The 22736-nt window shown below is 34.9% G+C and overlaps 2 protein-coding genes and 1 long non-coding RNA gene across 4 annotated transcripts; 1 reads left to right on the forward strand and 2 right to left on the reverse strand.

Annotated features, from left to right (window-relative positions):
- Positions 1-1463: 1463 nt before the first annotated feature.
- Positions 1464-3323, reverse strand: LOC133682620 (uncharacterized protein At4g00950-like). The gene is made up of 2 exons (XM_062106042.1): positions 2437-3323; positions 1464-1928 (listed from the first exon to the last, which is right to left on the reverse strand). The coding sequence occupies exons 1-2, from the start codon at positions 3148-3150 to the stop codon at positions 1827-1829; spliced, it is 816 nt and encodes a 271-aa protein (XP_061962026.1). The 5' UTR covers positions 3151-3323; the 3' UTR covers positions 1464-1826.
- Positions 3324-13619: 10296 nt separating this feature from the next.
- Positions 13620-14321, forward strand: LOC133681695 (uncharacterized). Its single transcript, XR_009836550.1, has 2 exons — positions 13620-13720; positions 13834-14321. It is a non-coding gene; the product is annotated as an uncharacterized LOC133681695 (long non-coding RNA).
- A 1043-nt stretch (positions 14322-15364) lies between these two features.
- LOC133682619 (auxin response factor 18-like) lies at positions 15365-20091 on the reverse strand. 2 transcript variants are annotated; one of them, XM_062106040.1, is made up of 14 exons: positions 19293-20091; positions 18781-18890; positions 18553-18648; positions 18397-18453; positions 18151-18303; positions 17970-18054; positions 17762-17852; positions 17514-17678; positions 17304-17417; positions 17148-17220; positions 16910-17057; positions 16195-16823; positions 15923-16110; positions 15365-15828 (listed from the first exon to the last, which is right to left on the reverse strand). In XM_062106040.1, exons 1-14 carry the CDS (start codon positions 19309-19311, stop codon positions 15681-15683), a joined length of 2076 nt encoding a protein of 691 aa, XP_061962024.1. In that variant the 5' UTR covers positions 19312-20091; the 3' UTR covers positions 15365-15680. The 2 variants fall into 2 exon arrangements, with proteins under 2 accessions (XP_061962024.1, XP_061962025.1); XM_062106041.1 differs by having other exon boundaries at positions 18781-18887; positions 19293-20090.
- Between the last annotated feature and the right edge of the window lie 2645 nt (positions 20092-22736).

Raw genomic sequence — 22736 nt, forward strand, 5'->3', positions numbered from 1 at the left:
TTGAATAAGATGATCTAAATGTTCTTCCTTGGTTTTGCTATAAATAAGGATATCATCAAAATACAAACTTGAATAAGTTGATGCGGGATAAAAGAGATTTGAAAATAAAATGATTAGCTAAGAAAAGAAAAAAGAAGAAGCAAAGAAGAAAAGGATAGAAAGAGAAGAATGTTTTAGGATTATCTTATTTACCTTTTAAATAATGATTTGAAGTGTTGGAGGCGCTGCTGAAGAACTATTTGGGAGGCGCTACTAAAGGAGTTTGATCTGCTTTTTAGTGGCTGCATGAGGGTGGATGGTGGTAGTATGTCTAGGGTTTTAGGGTGTTGGGTTTGTGTTGAAGATGCATAATGGCGTTTTTTTTCTTTAACTATAAACAAAAGGATGAAATGATTTTTTTTCAAGTCTAGATCAACAATTGATTATGATTTAACACAAGCCATAATAGATCCATAAATTAATTATAAGAACAATTAAAAGCATGTGCTCTAATATTAAAGTTAATGCGGGACAATAAACTAAAAATAAATAAAAGCAGGGAAGGAAAGAAAGAAGCCATGAATTAAAAACAATGAAAGAAAAGTTAGGAAAAAGATAATTTAGAGGAGGAATAATATGTGATTTTTATTCAATTCATCCAAATTGTCTTACAAACTGAAAGAGAAACATGTAAATAACATAATCTTAAAATATTCGACTATTGGGTTCAACCCTTTAATTAAAATTATCTAACATAAATAATTTAAATAATAAACAAATCAAAATTATTTAACATAAATAACCTAAATAAATAAAATAAGTCTAGAATAGCTTAATTTCCCAATAAAAAGCGATAAATTAAATCATTCTTCATCATCTTTATCAATTTACTCGTGTAATATGCGGTTGGGTATTCCCACCATTTTCTTGTCTGAGTTAATTGAACACTTTAATCCGCTGCGCCCTTTTCCGCTAAATATTTTAGTCCGTAGGAATGAATTGCTTTCTAAGTGTATTAACGTTAATATTATATTGGTAAGCTGCTAACCACTGTAACTGAGAGCAATGATAGATTACCAAAATGTTAATTGTTTCTGGGATTCATCTGATCAGATTACCATGGAGAGGCAAAGTCAAAGATGTTACCACCTATACAGAGATTGGTGTTGCCGTTGGTTTGCCCAGTCGAGGCAACCTGATCAACTGGGAAGTTCTTGTTCTATTTTCTTATGTTGAATGTTGATGGCGGAGCGCGCCAGCATGATTTTAAGGATGCTGCTCTAAAATGTTTAATGTGACTCCCCTAAAGTAAATTTCAAACAAGTTTAGCTAGTAAAAGTTGATAATTTAGCTTCACCAGAGAACACCAAGGTCAAGCTTGCTGGTTTAATTAGGCAGCGCATGTAGAGTGGTCCTCATAAGCCCGGTTCACCCCCGAGAAAATTTCAACTACAGTTTAATGATTCTAAGGTAAATCGCAGCAGTAGTTTCAATATTTTCCTTGAACACTTACCTTTAGTACAATTCAGTCTTTACAAAACGCTTTTACTGCTATTCATGAAAGAAAGAAAGAGAAGCTTTCACTCGTACATTGACAGCACGACCAAATTGCTGCCATCGTCAACACTTGGCTAAAACGTCCAGTAAGTTCTCCCCACAGTTCAGAAAAAAAGGTTGCAGCTTAAGGTCAGGCCCTTCCAAAAACGATGCAGATGACAGCACAGCAGGAGAACAAGCAAGGGGTGATGATGGGAAATACCATAATAAAAACGCCATTTTCATTTGACAGAGAAATATAGAATTAAGGTCGATAGGATACGGGACCATCCTCAGCGGTTAACAGATAATTAATTGGACATGTCCACCCTGCACTTCACAAACCCGTGGTCTTTCTTCAGTTTCTTACGCCTCCATCCCACGACGTGCTTCAAGCCCTCATAAATACTCGCCTGCAAAATGTGAGAACAACTGTTTCTTTAAGTGGAAGTAATGAAAGACTACACTGTGCACGCTGAAATTTATACCTGACCACACTCTTGGAACCCACTCTAACCTCCTCTATCATTGCCGCACATAAGAAGCTGCCTCGGCTGGTGTGGTGTAAATGGGACCTCTACTAAGTTATTTGCTCAACTTATCAGCACAATTAAAGATGTTTGGTGATGGCCTTTTAAGGCTGTTTAATTTTGTTGTTTCGCTATGTCACAAACTCATTCATTAAACTTTGGAGAAGTGAAAAGCTAGCTAGTTTTGTCTGTAAAACAGTAAAAAAAAGAAAAAAAGAATAGTAATGTTTTTTTGACTAATTACGAAGAGATTACAAGAGGAAAATTTCTAGTTCCTAACACGACAAATCAACGCTATTCTTTACTTGAAGAAAGAGGATTCGTAGTAAGAATCGCACATACGTAAAATCAAAGCAAGGAAATTTATGAAGAGTTTAAGACTGGAACTAACCCAGAATTGAGACCTGGCATTGGACACAGCAGAAAAACTCCCTGACCTTCTCATTCTTGTCATCTTGACTTGGTCGCTGCTACTGACCATCCCTTCCTCCTCATTGCTGCTTTGATCGGCAGCTTCTCTATCGCCTGAAGATGGAAAGACATAACTACCCCCACCAGCCTCTCTATTACCCTTCAAATCCCTCCTTCCCCAACTCCAAGAACCCAAAAACCCGCCTTTCTCTTTGACTCTCCTCTTGCTAGGAGCTATGGTGCCAAGCTGACCCCTCTCAGGACTACAGCGCCTGCGAAAGGACCCATAATTATATTCCCTTGATCTGGTTATTCTAAACGAAGAAGACTGAAATCTTGATGACCTTGATCTGGTTATTCTAAACGAAGAAGACTGAAATCTTGATGACCTCCCCGTGTAAGGACCCTCCAAGACTGTGGTGGGTGAAGGTAGGGTTTCTATTAACAGCCTCGGAGGTAACTCGAGGCACTTTTGTGGGAAGTCTATGGGCCTGGAGATCAGGGGGGTGCAATATTCCCTAGGTTTGCCAGGCTCTTCCTCCCATCGAAATGGGACAGATGCTGAAGTGTGGAGTGGTGGGGTTCGTGTCCCTGACCTCTCCGGTGACTGTCTAGGTCCATATGCACGTGGTTTTGGTATTAGCAGTGACCTTGGTGGAGTGAAGCGTGGCTCTTCTTCTGCCTCCGATTCCATTTCTCTCTCAAAGTGCCTATATCTAGTGACTTGTTTGTGCTTTAAGGGGTGTGACCTTTTTGTACTAGGGAGACAATGGGGAAAAGAAACAAGGTAAGGGCCAGACTTCTTTTAGTCATCGTCGTCTTCATTAAATGGAAAAGCTTACAGTAGGACCATTTCTGAATTTGCATTTGCTGTCTAATGTTTACCCTCCCCGTAGCCTCATACCGACTAATTAGGTTTCGATAAAATTAGTGATGGATTTATCACGAGCTATCTTATCATATTCATACGAGAATACGGACATTTAAATACACTAATAATTACCGTTTGCTTTAAAATATTCTCATTAGAGCTGGCCCATCACACATATGTATCTTGGAGGAGAAGAGAAAAAAAGCAATGGAAATTAAGTGAAAAGACACCTTACTAGTAAAATCTTATTTAAAAAAAATTAAAATTTTATTTTATTTTATTTTCAAATTAATTATTTTTGTATTTTTATAACATTTTAATGTGTTAATATAAAAAATAATTTTTTAAAAAAATTATTTCAATACATTTATAAACAAAAAATATTTTAAAAAATAATTATTACCGCAATACCAAACATCATTTAAATTACACATGCATGATCTAATGCTGATTCTAAAACAAAACCTGCCCTCTCATTCTAAATTGGAAAAAAAAATAACAGTGAAAGCACTATAGCAGAAATTGTGTTTTGAAATGAGAACAGCTTGCCTTGAGAGTGACTTTGTAAAGACTAAAGTGTTTTATTTATTTTATGGTTTCTTTTTTTTTCAAAATAAAGAAATGTAACAAACAAGAGCACATATTTCAAATATGTCAGCCAATCTCAACTTTTTAGGTGTCAGGATCTCAATGCATAGGAGCACACCTGATTTTTACCTTGAATAGGGCAAGCATCGGATGCCAGAGAGAGAGACAATCTCTTTGCTAAGACTTGACTTCTTGGACTTTACTTGATTCATCTAATACCGGGCCGCCCAAGTCATTCTACTTTCCATCATGCCACCGTTTTCCTAACCCTTCCTCGGGCCAATGGCGCCTGAGATTTTCGAGTGCAGGGCTCTGAGGATTCTCTGCTTGCAAAAATATATTTCCTTGCGACTTAAGAAAGGCAACATCGACGAAGAAGATGCAGCAGGTTGTGAGGTCGATCCTCTGCATTCTTTTTTTTTTTATTTACGTGGGGTGTCCGGGCCAGCTTGCGTGCACCACGACTATTCCACGGCTCGCTGGACATCCTGCAATCCCAGGAGCAGGTAAGGCACCACGGGGATGACAGGCGTGCAGATAAAAGATCGAACCCGAAACGGGAACGAAACAAGTCACATGATTGATCACAGCAACTAGAACAGCAGATTGTGAGCTAGATCCTCTGCGTTCTCATTTCTTTAAGCAGATGACTAATATCCCAGGATTATTGAAATGCAATACACATAGGTGTGATTTGTGCTGACAGTTCTTCTGCTGCTTAGCCGACACCAACCTCAAGGAGGGAAAAATCTGTTTCGAGCTCTACATCAATTACACGTATTCCCAGATCAATCGATATCATTTATAAGGATTTAATCCGGTGATATTAAGAAATACAACTTAATATGATTAAAAAAAACAGAGTTTACTATATATTATTGAAGGGATATTATTCTTCATTAATATCAAGGTCAGATGAGTGCTTTTTTAGTGAGTGGAAAATGTGAGAGGAATGGAAATGAAGCAGCACCCGCCACCATAAACGCAAAAGTCAAAAGCGAAACGAAGAAAGTATCGGTCATTTTCAAGATAATAAAGAAGCAAAGCATGCCCCCAAGCATAGCCTAGAACAGAGTGGTCACGTACAAAGCATATATCAGAGTGCCATCTCTTTCCATTGACTCTGTCTCCAGCTCTCATTCACAGTGAAAAGGTAATGGAAAACAAAGCCCATCTGCATAGCAATTCTCGTCAATCCGATTCTCCATGTTTGTGTGGGAACCCATTCAATCATATCATTGTGGTGAAGTGAAACAAAGAAAGTCAAGCCAGAATTACCAAAACATGCAAGACTTTTTGTTGGTTGCATGTGCAATTTAAGATTATAACGTCATGGATTTTAGTGGGGAATAGAAAATGGGCAGCAAGGCTCAATCTAGAGTCTTACCAGAAAAGCATAGCACGAATCATTTGTGTTTTTATCCTAAATCCAGATGGGCAAATCAGAGCAGCATAATTTGCCTTTGTCTTGTCTATGCAAACAAAAAACAACTTAATAGGATAAACAATCAATGGCAAGGATACAATAAGTGGGGAGCATAATCATTTGAGCGTTGAACACTTACCACAGCCATCAAAGCAACAGCAAGTTGGGCAGCCGGCATGCTTTTTTAATGGAAGTGTTTTTTTTTTTTGGTAAGTATTTTTTAATGGAAGTTACTAAGGACAGAAATGTAAGAGCATGTCGACCAAGCCCATCAACTAGTTTAGAGATGATTTCCTGGGCTGCTTCAGGCCTAGTTAGGTCCTGCTTCATTCTTGCTGAAGCCCATAACTTCTTAAACTTTTTTTTTTTTGGATAAAAAAAGCTTTCGCAACCAGCTCGGGCTAAGGGTAGCAGATTAATGAACAGACCTTTTTTTTTTTTGTGGGTGTACAATGCGTGGCCCAAAGGAAATTACCCAAAAAATTAACGATTTTGAGCAACGAAGGAAACCTTCATTGATAAGGCTCAGGAAATCTTCTACGATATTAGAAGGCCCAGAGCTATAATGGGCCATGTGGACCAAACAAGGCAACCCAAATCTTAGGCCAGCTTAATTTTAGTCAAAATAGCCCACCCAAAAGAGGATGTCCAATTGTTAATTTGTTATTATGCTATACAATAAACTCGAGAGATTTGGGATATTCACTATCCATTCCCTCTCATTATAAATTCAATTAAAAAATGTGGTCGTTTTAACAGTTTACATGGATAGTAAACCAGGTGAATATATTTTTAAAAATGTTTTATAACAACTTTATCTCATAGCTTAGTTACTTGAAATGTATAAAATTAAATCTAATATCGTAGATTTAATCCACACTCATAACAACTTTAAACAGCATGAGTGTGCTGATTAGTGTATTTGACACGGTCGATTTAATTTAGACTAAAACATTTTTTCTCAAATGATTCTAACAGTAATCCTTCACATGTTGCAACAAAGATGTATTCATAAAATCTTAATAAATTTTCTAAATTTCAGCCTTTCAACCAAGATAATCGCGAGAACACTTCATCACCAGACCGATCTCGTAACATCGCCATTTGACATTTGAAAGAATCTATAATTTCCATGTTGCACAGTGCATCATCTTAGAAGATAGGATCTCTTGCCATTCAAAGTGTTCGGATACCTTCGATGAACAACATAATATTCTTGCAAGTCTATTATATTGCAGGCCTCCCACCCAACAACATATCTAGCTAGGAATGATTCTCATAATGGTTATGCTGTAAGAACTAAGAACAAATCTCCTCGATGAGCTATTTAAATTATTAGTGATGGCATTCAAGACCAGTCTCTTTGGGCCAGCCACGCCACTTACTGGGGAACAAGATCAATCACGAGCCTGTTCAAGGAGTGACTGGCATTTGATAACCATAGACAGACAAGTAAATGACAATTGGCAATCATATAAGTATTCAAGTTGCTGCAAATTAAAAAACAAAAGATCTGGGTGTATGCGTTTATAATTTTCTGAAATAGAAAGAAAAGAGAGAGAGAGAGAGAGAGAGTTAACTAATGTTCATGTCTCCTGCAAAAATGCAAACAGAAAGAACGAAATTGCATGGAGAGAATCATCTTTGATGCTGGATGGAGTTATGGTGACAGTGGGCCTTTCACCTTTCAGCAGAGCCATTGGTAATGGCCTGAAACGAGATACACAGCTGCGAAAAACACAAAATATCCAGTTACAGCCATTTCTTTCATCTCTTTCGTTTTCCTTTTCTTTCTTTCTTCCTGGGTAAAAACGGGGAACTGATCGTGAGAAAAACAACACTCGTAGGATTTAAGTGGTAGAGTGATTAAGAACTAAAAACACTAAAACTGTTTGGAGAAATCTTTTCAAAATTCCTTTTGAAACTCATTTGGTATCAAATATGAATTTGGGTATGGATATTCTCACATTCTTGGGAACAATAGAGGTAGTATCTGTACAGAGATCATGTTTGTGAAATTAAAACACTTAATAGCTCAACCACGACTTGTCTGGAAACTGGACGCAAACCCTGGCTGACTCTACCGTTCTCCTTCATGGTTAATTAGATGAACGGAGAAGAGGCTGCAACAACGTGCGGCACGCCATGAAAAGATGATCAGGAGATCCCCTTTCCACTTGGATTAAATAATCCTTTTAGTTCTCATCCAAAAATAACAAAATTCTTGTGTGGTCTCTGACTGATCATTTCAACCACAATTTTATTTATTTTTAACTATTTTTTCCGGGAAGTTTTCCTTTTCAAACGGAGAAAAACTGCTCCCAAATCTTCCCATGTCATTGTCGAGCAGATTTTACAACTTTTTAAACCTCAATCCCTTCCTACTTCTCCACTTCAACTACTTCTTTTAGAATAAGCTAGCGATGTTTCCATTAAATGCTGCCGACAACTTTTTTATGGAAACCTATTTTCTATTTAATTATACAGTAATAAAAATAAGCATATACAAAAAAAAGAAAAACAAGAGAAAATATGTTTTTTTAAAATTATCTTTTCTAATTCATGCAATCTTTTTAATCTGACAGTAAAATTGTTTATCTATTAGCAGCATAGTTTATTGAACAAAAAGTAAAAACAATAAGAAAAAAAGTATTCACAAATAACATAATGGTTTGAACTAAAAAGGAAAAATATATATTTTTAATTAAAAGCCCTTATTCTCTTATTCGTTTGTTTCTTTTTTACTATGACAAAACATGTTTTATTATGAGAAGTACTTTTTTTAAGTAAAATCTTATTATGAAGCTTCAATTAAAAAAAATCATGAATTAGTCATTTTCATGCACCTATATAAGAAATATAAGAATAATAAAAACTTATGATAAAAAATAGATATTTGATTCACATTCAATTTTAATAAGAAAAGTATTTAAAAAAAACGATAGTAGACTAATATATAATTATCTATAAAACAATTAATAACATAATCACAAAAGCCTTAAAAATAATTGAATAATTATTTTAATATTATTTTAATAAATTGATTTAAAGAGGTATTTAAAAAAAACAAATTAAAAAAATAAATATCTAAGAAAAAAAACATGCGTGTAGTCTAAGAAAACAGTCCAAGTATGCATATGCTTGGTTTTTTTCTCAAAACATCCACCCCTAAGTTTTTATATATATAGGAGATGATGCGCCACTTGCCTGAACAAACAACACCTCATCTTCTAGTTGATTTTCAGGTCACCTCTGCCATCTCTAATGGGTGGAAAATCAATATCCGAGTTTCGAGACTCTGTGACCTGAAAAATACTTCAAAAACATCCTAGAAACTCCAACAAACTTATTTCAAACCCCAAAAAAGCCTATAATCATAAAATCCAACCTAATAAAAAATGATGTTATGGGCATTAATCTATTTTTTTTACATGTTCAAAAAAAAACATCACCTCAAATAACCCCCTCTCTCCAAGACAAATATGTTGACTCAAAGATCGACTCTTTTAGTAGTTGAAATATGATGAACTAAATACTTTCTCTCTCCTCTTATTTTTTCCAACAACTCTTTCTCTCCTCTTAAATTTCAGGGATCGAAACATGAAATAAATAAAGTTTGAGATTGAAACATGAAATCCTCAAAACATAAAGCCTAAGAATGAAAAAACAAAAACTTCAAGGATTAAACCATAGTTTTTTTGCGCCTCGTGAACAGTAAAGAAAAAAAAAGATAAGATTTTTTAAAGTGTTAAATCCAGTCCCTATAACAAGCAATTTATAAGGTGCTAATTTAATGTCAGGACATTTCTTGGAATCATGAATACACTATAACACGTAAAAGCAAGCAAATTATGAGGTTTAAAACTATGCCAACATAATGTGAGGATGAAATTAAAAAAGTAATAATTAAGTAACTATTGATGAGTTAGTTTTTTTGTTAAGATTTTTATAAATAAAAATCATCTTAAATAAAATGGATGTGACGATATGTCAGACCCTAAGAACTTAGACTTAGTAATCAACCAAGTTTAAGGTAATATGGGTATGGCGAACATGCATGACTCAAAGTACTTGGATTTGGCAGTCAGTTAAACCCAAGATAATGTGCGCCCGGAGAACATTTCAGGCCCAACAAACTTGAACATTATCAAGTTCCAAAGGTATATGTCTGATAACGGATGATCATCTACAATAAAAGTATGAAAAACAAAATAAATTGTCATGCCTATACTTATAAGTATATACAAGGTGTTCCTTGAATTTAAGACTCTTTTAATTTATTTATCTGCTTAAGTCACTTAATATATTTTCCATAAATATACTGATTTTATCATCGAAAGGTCTTTCCCCCTAAAATGGAACTGTTTTTAAATGTACTCAAGCTTTTGTCATAAGTCTGAAGTTTTTTAGATTAAGAAGAAGAAATTCAAGCACTTGAACATATTAATTAACTATTATCTCAAATACTAAATAATCTTTTTTTTACATATCTTGAATTTTGGAACACCATCAACTATAACTACACAAAGTTCAGTAACTATAACCCACATGCATGGGTTTTTCTTTTCCAATGGGTAGACGAATCCAATATATATATAGCAATGCGCCATTTGTTTGGACAAACAACACGTCATTTTATAGTTGACATTCCATCAATATTCGATGGCAGAAAATCAAAGTTCGAGTTTTGAGACCTCAAAAACCTAATTTTCAACATTTTTTCATATTGAAATACCTTAAAAAAAACATCTTAATTACTTCAAGAAACTCATCCCAAACCTATAAAAAGCCTATAATCAATTTGAATAAAACAAAATCTAGCCAAGTAAAAAACAACTTCATGGTATGATGTACTTTTTATGATATATTTAAAGAAAAACATCATATTGATTGAAACCCCTTTCTTTAAGATGAATATGCTAACATTAAGATCATCATTTTTTATTATCAAAACATGGTCGATCATACTTTCCCTCTCTTTTTAAATTTAAGAGACAAAAGCTTAAAACAAATAAGATTTAGGATTGAAATATGAAACCGTCAAAACACAAGGATCAAAAATAGAATAAAATAAATGAAACAAAAACTTCAAAGATCAAACTATAGATTTATGTGTCCCATAAATAGTAAAAAGAGAAAAAAAGCTAGTTTTTTCATATGTTAATTCTAGTCCTTGTTGTTTCAATTATTTTAATTAATATAATTAAATTTTATTTTTTAACTTTAAACATCAATGTAATGTCAGCACATTTATTAACATCGTGAATACACTATAACATGAAATAAAATAAATAAATTGTGAGGTTTAAAACTATGTTAACAATATAAAAAGATGAAATTGAAGGAAAAAAAATATTTAGTGATTACAAGTGTATAATTGTTTGTAGACAAAAAAAAAAACAAAGAAAGAAAGATTGAATTCACTTTTTTTATATATTTTGTTTGAAATTAGGGCCTAAAAGCATCCACATCCTTCCTGGCTTTCCTAACTCCCTAACTATAGTAGCAAGTATCCATAAATTTTCACTAAGCATTGTTGCTAGTACTTGCTATAGAGAGAGAGTATTGTAGCACTCTCAAACTGCAGAGCATATTCACGGGGAAAGGAAGCCTTACGCGCAAGAAAGAAATGGTGGAGGGTGTGGCGGGGTCGTGCCAACACGACGTTTTTTAGCGACAGCGGAGGCTTTTGTCGTGCCTCCTGATGAGGTGTGATGTGTTGGGAAGAAACTTTGAATTTAATCATGAAATTATGATTAATATTTAGGAGTCGCCACCTAGTATTATGGTCATTAAGAACCTATGGTCTGCGAAAGTCTAGGTAAGGGACTGGTTGTGCAAAGAAAAGACGCATCACCCCCAGTGCACCCTACCTAAGCTGCATTATTGTTTGATTGTTTTTCTAGGTCATGTTTCTATTTGTTGATCTTTTCTAAGGTTCAAGGTAGATCTCTCTTCATGAGAAAGTCTCTACGTTATTGGGTTAAATCCTAACCATTCTAAAGTTCGAATTTTAGCATAACATTTATTTACTTTATATCTTTAATACCTGAGGGTGTACTTTATCTTGTAATTTTACACCTCACGGATATTAAAGTCTACATTTGAACCTTAGAAAAAAAAGGTTGGAAATTTTTTTTATATTTCAGCCAAATACTAATGAATAATCATAAACTGGTTATAATATCCATTTTGCATTTTAAAACGTGAAAAAGATGCAATTTTTATTTTTATGAAGATATACTAGGAAAAATTTTAGGATTTGACCGTATGTATGAAAACAAAATATTTTTTTGTTTGTTTTAGAGAAGAGAAATTAATTCAAAATATTTTGAGATTTTTGGAAATATTTCGAATTTGTTTTGAAATAATTCAGAGAAAATCGAGTATTTTAATACCAGATTTAATTGTATTTTACAGTGTAAATATACAACCCGATATAATGCAAAATGGATAGAAAAATATTTGAGAAAATAAAAAAAAATTAAATGATTTTTAAAGTTTTTGGGTTTTTTTTTTAAATAGGGGTCGGATCCAGCCCAGCCATTTGGGCAGGGCCAGAACAGGCCTGACCCAAAACTAAAGTTAATTAATCAGCCGCTGCATGCATAAATGAATTTTGCATGCAACGGCCTCAATGAAAAAGAAGAAGGCGAAACGGGGAGGAGAAAGTTGTCTGGCGCGGGGGTCTCGGACATAATGAGGATGTTTGGCTAGTGGCTTAGGAGGCGTCGACTGAGGTGATGGTAGCCGGAGTCGGTTGTGAGAGGAAGAAGAAAAAGTTGTAAAGCAGAGAGAAAGGCTGGAAGGAGAAGAGAGAGAGTCGCAGTGGCAGCTTGGTGGTTTTATTGGCTTCCTATGGTGGTGCTGGTGGTGGAGAAGCTTGTGGTGGTTTGAACGGCGAGTAGAGAGAGAGGGAGAGAAAAAACTGCAAAAAAGGGAGGCAGAGAGGTTAGTTTTTGGTCGACTTTGGACACGATTTTCTCCTCCCTTGAGCCTTGAATCCACCTCTATTTATAGACGGTGGAAAATGGCAATCTTGTCTACACTAGAAAAAATTTTCAGCCCTTGATTCAGTTGGGAAGGATCTTAACCGTTGGTTCAAAGTAGGCATCCTAAGTTGTCAAATCTGCAGGAAAAGGCTATATGGGTTGGCCTCTTTAGGCCAGCGCCGGGCTGTCGTGCTATCATTTAGCCTGATATGTTAACATGAGGTTGTAGAGAAATTACAGGTGATCATTTACGTGCATGTTTTGTTATATTTGATGGAGAAATGAAGCATGAAATGCACTTGAAAAGTAGGCACCCAAGCAGTTTTTTTGAGTAAAACGGGGAAGACAATGAACAGTAACCAGACGGCGCGTCGTCTAGTTTTTTTTTTTAAATGATAGAAACGATGTCGTTTAAGGTTAAATTATGGATTTTGCTGAAGTTCAATTTAATCCTTCAGCTTTTAATTGTTTTCAATAAAACCCCTAATTGACCCTAAACTTTTGATTTAATGTAATTATGCCCTTGATGAATTACTGTTTGAACCCCGGATTTACGCGCCTTTTGTAATATGGTCATTGGTCTCAGATTTATTCAATTAAACCCCTAATTGACCATTAAACTTTCAATATCTTCAATTTCACCCATGGTTGTTTTCAATTAAGCCCCTGTAGTTTGGCACCTTTTGCAGATTGGTCCTTGGATGTGAATTTTGTCAATTTTACCCTTAATTGACCCCAAAACTTTAATTTTCTTGTGATTTTGCCCTTGATTTCAATCAATTAACTTAGTGAAAAATGAATTTAGTCTCTTAAAATTCCAATTTTATCAATTAAGCCCAAATTAGACTTCCAAACTTAATATTTCACCAATTAAGCCCCACATAAAATTAATTTGACTCATTTAAAGTATAATCAAGTCCTTACACTTAATTAAATCATTCAATTGAACCCAAATTAATTCTTAAACATAATTAAAATTTAATTTGGCTCATGATTAAATCAAATTGACTTATTAAAAATTTAATTATGTTCTTGGACTTAATTTTTATGCAAATTCGTCCAATAATCATTTAATTTGACTTTAAATTTGCATTTTTTCCATTTTTTTTGGCATAATAGTATACAATAAGGTCTTAAAATTTCCTTTAAAATTACTGCTTTATTTTTCGACCTGTTTTTTTAACGTTATCTATTTTTATTTTATTATTTTATTTTTATTTAAAATATATATTTTTTAAAAAATAACTCAGATTTGAGTTATGATAGAGAGTCGGTCTGCACGTGCTGGTTGTGGTGGTCAACTTCTCCGGAGATGAGAGATCGATACCGAACCCGCTAGAACTGTGGTAATCTCTGCATCTGAAGAACTCTATCGTGAAGCACTCAAGTCAGTTTCTTATCTTTTTATCTCTTTTTTTATATTTATATTTTATCTATTTACTGACATGGGCTTTTTTTGTTGTTGTTGTTTTTGTGATTAATCCGACTATGAAACCCTAGTAGGCTGAGGTGAATGAAAGATGGGTTTTTGGTCTTCTCAGGTTTCTTAAAAACCAAAAGTGACATGGAAAAATTCTTCTGAGATCTCTCCAAAACCAGAGGCAACCTTGTGGATTCAAGTTCTGAATTGAATTTTAGCTTTGAATCGAGCTTCTGACTTCTGGTTTGGAATTGAATCTTGGAAATGAGGGTGAACTTTTTAAGGAGTTATCAGAATATTTACCTAGGCCAATCCAGTAAATGCCAACTTTTTTGGCTTCTAATTCTTTGTTATGAATTGAATTTTGGAAATAAAGGTTGATTTTTTAAGCTCTTGAGTTAGTGAGGAGCCATGCAGTGGAAGCTTGGCATGGTGTTTGGCAGAGAAAGCTTGTCTATTTGTTAAAGTTTAGATCTTGACAGTTAAAACTGCTGATTTAATGATTTGTTTGTGTTTATTGGGCATGTGATCATACACTTTGCAATCAAAATCTTGTCTGTTTCATCAATTTCTGGGATTGGTATGATTCAAAGTTGGTTTTTTAATATTGTTGGTGGTCAATTTTTATTCTTAACTTTGTTTTGAGAGTTTGATTTCACACTATTAGTCAATGGTCAATCTTGTTCTGGGATTGGTTTAATAAGATAATATTAATGACTCTGTGTCAGAGAGCATGAATGTGATAGCGACCTTTAACTAGCTAGCTAAAATGGATATAAATGCTCTGAAGTCTCGAAGAACAGGCTCCGTTGCACCATAGCAATCCTGAGAATGGATCAGCATAAGATGCAACCGTTAGGTAAAAGACTCTCTTTTTGTTTATAATACAGTAAATATTGTAATAATTATAATCTCCATGGGAACAAATCTTGCCTCCCCGTATACGACAAACTAAAGGCAAAAAAACCACGCCAACCCGGTTTCTCCTATTATGGTTCTGGCAATGTGAAAATCACCATGGCAAGGACATTTTCCAAACCATCTCGGAAAATATATACTGGCACCTGAAAGATGAACATGAACTTGGGAGCGGAAGACTCTTGACCGACTAAACTGTGAAAATTGGAAAGCCCCCATTTTTACAAATTACAAGCAGTAATTAACAGCCCAACTAGCTGAGACTTGAGAGCAATTACCATTGCCATGATAGATAAAAAGGCGAAAAGGGCTTTCCACCCAATCCGAGAGCCAGACCATGCGTAAACTATCATCCAGTTCTCAAAGCAGATTTCATATAAAAAGTTTCTAGGATCAGATATGATATTAATCAGGATTCTCAAGAGAAGAGTCCTTGTCAAAGAAAGGTCCTCTCTGGGACCAGCGGCAAGGACAATTATCATACCCTGAAAACTTATTGACTGCTCTGAACACCCTGGGGCCTCGTACACCTTGTAATGTAATGGTCCCAGAAATTAAAATCAGATAAAGTGAGTTCAAGGAAAGAAAATGAGGGCATCTTCTCTGTTGGCTTTCCCTGAGGCAGGCACACAAAATGTTAAATAGTGAAAGCAACAACTCACAGCTTCCACTGGCAAGAAACCAAGAACCAACTGCCAGCCAAAACACAAGCACGCATACATATAATTTTACAGGCTGATTGATTAAAGTCCTCGCCAACCCAGAATCAAGGTATACGCAAATCCCAGTTCTAACCCTGACTTAATTTGACCTTTAACAAAAAACACGAAATCCCTACTACAGCTACCTAGAGACCAAAATACTTTCCTCCTTCACTCCTTAGGCAAACAAGTGCAAGCTCCCAAAAAAACTGAGCAAACTTAGGCACCACGCTTCCTCCATTTTTACCCAAACTAAATAAAACAAAAATAAAATAAAACTCTGTATAAAGCAAAAGGATTTCTGAATTTCATGCGTCAGACTTGTGCTCCGACTCCATGCTTACAACAGTCCCTTCACCCTCAAAAGAAGATGCAGGAAGCTTGCATCGTGTGCTCATCTTCTTTACTTCCTCACTTGAATATATGAATATCTTCTTCACCATCTTACAGAACTCACTACAATTAATAAAATATATTTCAATAATCCAGTTACAGTTTTAATGGAAAGGAGGTAGTCAAGTGATAATAGATGAATTTCTAAATCACTTACGGCCATGGATCATCGCCCACGAGCATCATATCGCCCTCATTATCTGTAAACACAACAGCCCATTTTTCACGCGTGGAAAGTTCTCCTCCAGTTTCGAACATTTTCTCCAGCTCATTTATAAGATCCTTGTACCCCTTCAACACAGTTAAATCAAGAGCACGGCCAACAGCAACCCCTTGCATTTGCACCTTCTCAAAATGAAACAAAATTTTATTCATCACAAGCTCAGACAGAAAGGGAAGAGCCATAGACGACATAACTTCAAATTTTACCTTGGTACGAGTTCTCGTGGAGGTTGTGGAGCCTTGCTTGCTTTGTGACTCCTTTGCCAATGTGTCTGGTACAACTTGCTTCTGTTCTTTTGAGGACATTGAAACATCCATGGTTTGAGCCTTCTCAGCCTCACTTGAAGCTGGAACAAGTCCTTGGGTTCCATTATAATCAACAATTGGATATGCAGGTTCCTTATCTGGAACAGCAGCAATGCCAGAGTTACTTGTCAGATCAATTCCAAACAACCGGCAACCTACAGAGTTCTCGAACTTTCTCCCCCTCTCCACCTGCTCATTTATCAGGCCATTGCTTTGCCTTGATGATATAGAAGAGGCAAAACCAGAGATAATAGACTGTGTTTTAGCACATTTGTTGTCCCCTGCTGAATCTGGAAAAAAGTTGAGAGAAACGTTCATGTGAGATGAAGAAGGCCAGATTCCTTCTGGTCGTGCCCTTGAGTTACAGAAACCGTTATTATTGAGATTGCTATCAATTTCCTTCTGCCTCATAGACCAGACATGGCTTTCAGAGCTTTGGACTTCAGTAATACTCCCTCGTTGGACTAACTCACGAGATTGGGTTGGTCCATGGTACCAGAAAGCTGAAGCAGCTGGATTTGTTGTAATCTCTACACTCCAATTAGTGCATAAAGTTTCAAAAAAAAATATAGAGAAAAATAACAAATAGAGAAACCAAGACAATTATTCCACATACCAGATGTAGGAATATCCACGGATCGGGGCCTTTTGCTCTTCACCACCTGTTGAGTAAGATTTGGGGAAGCAGGAGCTGCAAAAGGCTCTATGTCCCATGGAGAAACTCTCTCTGGCCTTTGAATTGTTGCTGGTTCATCCCATTGAATCTGTATGGGAAAATAGAAGGGAAACAAGTATCAAAAACAAGACACTGGATATGTCAGCATTCACATACGAATTCTAAAACTGTAATCTACCTTCAACGACCGCCATGTAGAACCAGACCACTCTGGAGAAATATCTCCAACTCCAACTATGGTGCCTGTGAACCTGATCATACAGTTTCCACAAGAATTAATTATCATCTTAAAACAACCATGAAACCAGTAGCCAAAAATATATGGAAGAGATACCTTCTCTCAGGAGTATCCTCTCCCTCAAATCTCATCTTGAAGCGCATACCAACAGAAAACCCATTCTTAACAGCCTCCAGATATTTGTTCAGCCCAATGATATACTGGTTCGTCCTGCAGAAGAGCACAGAAAGTAAATTGAAGATAAACAGGATCAGATGACCACTTAACAAGCACGTGGCTTTACAGTAGTGAAGGCAATGATCAAACCTTGGCTTGTAGTACACAACAAAGAGAGTGTGTGTCAAAACGGCATGAGAGGCAGTCGCAAGCACTCCTAAATGCATGCTTTGGCTGGATATCACAGATGACGGAATGGAGCATTGCTGACGAGCAACACGCCGAAGCCCAACTCGCAATTCCCCATTATCACCTCTAAACATCATATACGATATAATTGTAAGCAGAAATGGAGACCTGAATTTGAACAATAAATCAGATCATTTGGGTCCAACTACCTAAGAAACACAAAAGAATCTCCTGCAACCAGTCTTTTGGAGGTGACAAATGTGCTCCATCCTGTTGTAAGCAAATGCCTCCGTGGTTGACCTAGTTATATAAGAAAAAAAAAACAAGTCTAAACTCCAGTTTCTTAATGTGTTACCCATTTCAGTAAGCTAGAAACTAGCAATATTGCACAAAGCAAAATTGATATGGAACATTTACCTCTAAATATATGCTTGAACCGCCACTCATAGCCATGAAGATCTCTGGCAGCCAGTTCCTGAGTAGGCGTTGCTTGGCTCATGTCCTGATGAAAAGAAACGGTGGTAGTGGTGATTAATTACAAAATTTCCAATGAACATCCATCAATACATCTAAAAACCATTTAAGTTAGAGTTATCACCAAAGGAGGCAAGCATTCAGTTGCATGCTTTCGGAGAACAGAGAAACCTCCATGGGTGCTAGTATCAGAAGCTGTTAGAATTTTGCAAAAGGAATGAACTGTTTGCTTTGCCGGCTCGGGTGGACAAGGGTCTGGACTTGTAGGTCGGGTTTGCTGAAATTGAATTGAACAAAGAATGTAAAATAAGACAGATTGATTCAGCAACAAACCGAAAAAATAAAACCAAAAAGGAGAACATTTACTCACATCTACTTCTGGGTGCAGAGTAATCTGAGCATAAACCTCATCCGTGTCCTGTTCAGCCTAGAAATTTAAAGAAACCAAACATTAATAAGATAAACTAATAGAAAGCCTTGCAAGGAAAACATAAAAATGAAATAAGAGCACCAGAATTAGAACTACCAGAAGTTGAATGTTTACAACACGACAAAGGATCTTAGGAGGAAGATTAAACCGTGGGATTTGCTGGTTCAGTTCTTGATTTGTTGATGCTTCTAACTGCATAAACAATCCATAAACCAAAAACAATATAGGTAGAGGCTCAGATTTCGATCTAAGAGTTTTAAAACAATGAAAGCAGAGAAATGAAGTTAAAATATTTCCGGGAAAAGTAAATCAAAAGCTACATACTTGTTCCATGTGACCTTGAGGAAAGTAAAAAACTCTCTCTCCAGCCTTCGGGACATCCACCAATGGCCCTGCACATGCCTTCCATAGCTCTGTATACAGATCATCACCTGCTACACCCGTCAAAAGCCAGCCAAATTAAAACACGAAATAACAAGAGATTTGAAGATAACTTTTAAGTGGGTCTAAAACTGTCTGGTTGCTGAGAAAACCCGAGAAAAGAAGAGTGAACAACAATTTAAGAAACATAAATTTGGCACCATTATAGTATTTTCAAAGCAAAAACATCCGCTTCAGCAAATATTAATAATACCAACTCAAGTGGGATCAAAATCTTCAATCTTTTGTACACCGATTTTTTTTTTTTTTTTTTTGGTAGAATGCACACCAAAATTAACTGGTAGTACATCTCAAAGCCCCATTACTTTTCCTTTCTTCTCCCTTCTCAGCAACTAGACAAAGCCCATTCATTTTCTTGGTCACCAAATTAACAAAAGATACCCATCCCCACTCACCTCTTTCAGCATGAGCCATCAAAACAGCCAGGCAAGCAAGGTCGTGCAAGAGAAGCCGAGAGAAAACAACGGAGTTAAGAAAGAGAGAGAATCCACTAATAAGATCGAAGCTGAAGGAGAGAAGGAAAGAAAAAGCTTTCAGGCAGTAAAGAACTACCCCATGAAATGAGCAAAGTCTAAGCAGGCATGACAGTTATGCAAGATTTCACTTTTCTTTCATAATTATATAGGAAGTAAGCAGTGGGGAGTGGCTCAGTCTCTCTCTCTCTCTCTCTCTGTTTCAGTTACAAAACTGCTTCTGTTTTTGACCTCGCATCCACACAAAAAACGCTGTAATTTTTACAACACACAAAAAGAGAGAGGGGAGTGTTTTGCTGCTGCTGCTGATGATGATGATGATGACTTCTTGTTGTGATTTCTCTATCTATCTATCTATCCAAGGAATTTGAGTCGAAGTTACCAATATTTTTACCAAATCCCCTCAAACTAGAATAGCTCTCCCCTGCTGATCATGGTCGTAATCTCATTCTGGTCTCTCTCTCTCTCTCTCTCTCTCTCTCCCCCTCCCCAGTTACTCACTCTAGTTTCCTCCACTCTCTTCTTTCTCTTTCTACTCTCTAGTCCTTTTCTGCCTCTTTAGTCCTTTTAGCTTAGCTGACACCTTGTTTCTGATTTTTTTTTCTTTTTCTTTTTCTTTTTCCTTTTCCTTCTCACCAATTGCCGATTACTGCTGCATGAATAGCCACTAGCTAGTCACTGATCTATGGAGTGTATAGACGTACTACTTCCTCCATCGGCACAAAAAATGAGAAGGCATTGGTGAGGGATCCTAATTACTGATGCTAGTTGCTAGACCTTTTATTTTACCATCATTATATGAGATTGTGGATTCGTGATTGTTCCGAACTGTGTTTCCACATGATTCCGATTGTTTTAAGAATATATTTATTTTTTAAAAATACAAAATTAATAATTTTTTAATATAATTTAATGATTTTAATATGATGGTATTATAAATTTAAAAAATTAATAATTTATATCTAGTGTGCATGTATTTATGCATTGAAATGATGTTGATTTAAAAAATAATTGACAATGAACATTAAGCTTTTTCAATGCAACATTAATTTGAAGAAAAAATGATAAAAATATTTATGAACATTGATAGAAAGACACGGTGAAGAAATGCAAGAAAGGTTAATGATATTGATGAAATTTATAGATTTATAACTTAATTAAGAGTTAATTAATCATTAAACTTAATTATAGATCACGTAGATCATGCGTGCCAACTTTTTAATTAAGTTAATTGGATATTAAATATGATGCATGCATGTATTATGTGAGATTGTCAGGAGCAATACACATGAACAATTTACAATCATTCAATTGATTTACGTGAACATAGATGTGAATATATATAATTTTAAATTACATTGTGATTTGAATATGTATAGGTAGATCCTCCAATTATCTACATGTAAAAATCAGGAAAGTATAGGAATTAAGGACTAAATTCAATATACAAAAAAGTTTAAGGGACGATTGTCCTCCTTTTTCTCTATATGGATTCCCCAGTACCAAAAGCATGTAAACATGTTTTTATCAAAGATTTTTTTAGGAGAAACATTGCATTAGATCTCATTAAAAAAACACCCGGCTAATTTGCATGTTACTAATAAATTACCATAATATTCTACGTTTCCATGTAAATAATCAGTCTATGATATAATAATAACAACAACAAGAACAAAAGGATTGAACTAGGTTTATACGTAGGGATTTACTAATCAATTGAAACTGTTTTATTTTTAAATGAGCTTATATCAAACTCGTATCAGGTTGAGTTTTAAATTTTTAACTCGTTATGGATACAAGTTGAATTTAAATTTATGTTTTAAATTTGTTATTAACATGAAATGTTTAATGAATATGTTTATGAATCAAGTGGACAAAGTGAAGCCCAAAAATAATATAAACACATAAAGAGGGTTTTTTAACAAAATAGATCATAAAAAACCAAATCAAACATGATTGATGATCAACCAATCAACCAAGATTATTACTATTTAATGATCAACCAATAATTTTTTCTAATTAGGTTTCAAATTTTATTTGGTTTAGGTTTTCCAAATAATATTGGTTTAAACTCTTATTCAAATACTTTTTGTGTTATTTTTAGAAGAGATTATTACTATTTAATTCAAAACTTATAAAAAACATAGTTGTTTATGTGGGGGTTGGTGAGGAAGAAATTGAAGGAGGCTACAAGGGGTTTTGTAGATTATTGTAAGCTACAACATATGTGTCAACCCTATCGTAAGACAACAAATGAATTCTCAATCTCAAGGTAAATATACATAGCTTAAATGAAGACTTGAACATGAAAAATTTTCTTGATTGGATTGCAAAATACAACAAACTCAGGGAATATATAAATATAATATAAGAGAAGATGACATATTTTATCCATTGCAAAAAGACTAACAATGCTTTAGCAATTGCTCAACTTTTCTTTGGAAGGTATTTCATTTGCATAGAACACCAAAAATCATTATTTTTTACCAAGATGGTAAGTTCTTTAGTAATGTTTGGTGAATATTATGGAGAATATATGATTCATATTTGAATTTTAATGGCATAATAAATGTTGAGTTAAGTCTTTCACAAGTAGAGAGGATTGACTTGAAATGTTTGGCAGACATGTTGAGAGACCAAGTGAACAAAACAAAGCCCAAGAAGTAGCCTGAATTTGTAAAAAGAGTTTTCTAACAAAATTGACCATAAATAACCAAATCAACCGTGATCGACCATGCTTAAAAGATGTTGAAGATATTGTTTGTTCTTCATTTTTGTTTATTCTTCTAGTTGTTTTATGATTTTTTAAATTAGATTTCAAACTTTTATTTGGTTTAATTTTTTTTTTAAAAAAAGATACCAATTTAACTTCATAATTAAAATAAACATAATATTTTTTTATGCAGTGTAAAATTGTAACTTAGAGTTTAAGTTACCATGAATTTCTATTCATCGTTATTTATTACGTCAATTAAGAATTCCAACCAAGTTAAAATTAGATAAATGTGATTCAGGAAGTTTGTCTTGGCTTATTTACAGGCTAGATCATTGGTTTGTGTTATGATACGGGTCAAATTAATTTTTTTAGCATAAAAAACATATAGGCCTTGTTAATATTTTTTGAGTAGACAAAAAAATAAATCGTGTGAGAATTGATCTTTTATGTCTCAGTTGCCTTGGGGTATAAAGGCAACCCAAATTACTAATAAAAATATAGTTTGAGTCTAAATAAATATTTAAGATGGGATTTTCTTAATAAACATTGAGAACACAACATATTAGATCGATTCAGGTCAACCTAGGTTAACCTGCTAAGTTACATACTAAATCATGAGATCATGATAACCTCATAAAAAGCAAATCAAA

The sequence above is a fragment of the Populus nigra genome, chromosome 2 (assembly GCF_951802175.1).
Source record: "Populus nigra chromosome 2, ddPopNigr1.1, whole genome shotgun sequence".
Taxonomy (NCBI): Eukaryota; Viridiplantae; Streptophyta; class Magnoliopsida; order Malpighiales; family Salicaceae; genus Populus; species Populus nigra.

Coding starts and splice junctions, on each gene's coding strand:
- LOC133682620 (XM_062106042.1), bottom strand. CDS start 3,150: ATGGAATCGGAGGCAGAAGAAGAGCCACGCTTCACTCCACCAAGGTCA. Junction 1,929..2,436: donor ATGCCAGGTCTCAATTCTGG/GTTAGTTCCAGT, acceptor CACATTTTGCAG/GCGAGTATTTATGAGGGCTT.
- LOC133682619 (XM_062106040.1), bottom strand. Junction 18,304..18,396: donor CTCTGCACCCAGAAGTAGAT/GTGAGTAAATGT, acceptor ATTCAATTTCAG/CAAACCCGACCTACAAGTCC. Junction 16,824..16,909: donor CGTGGATATTCCTACATCTG/GTATGTGGAATA, acceptor ATTGGAGTGTAG/AGATTACAACAAATCCAGCT.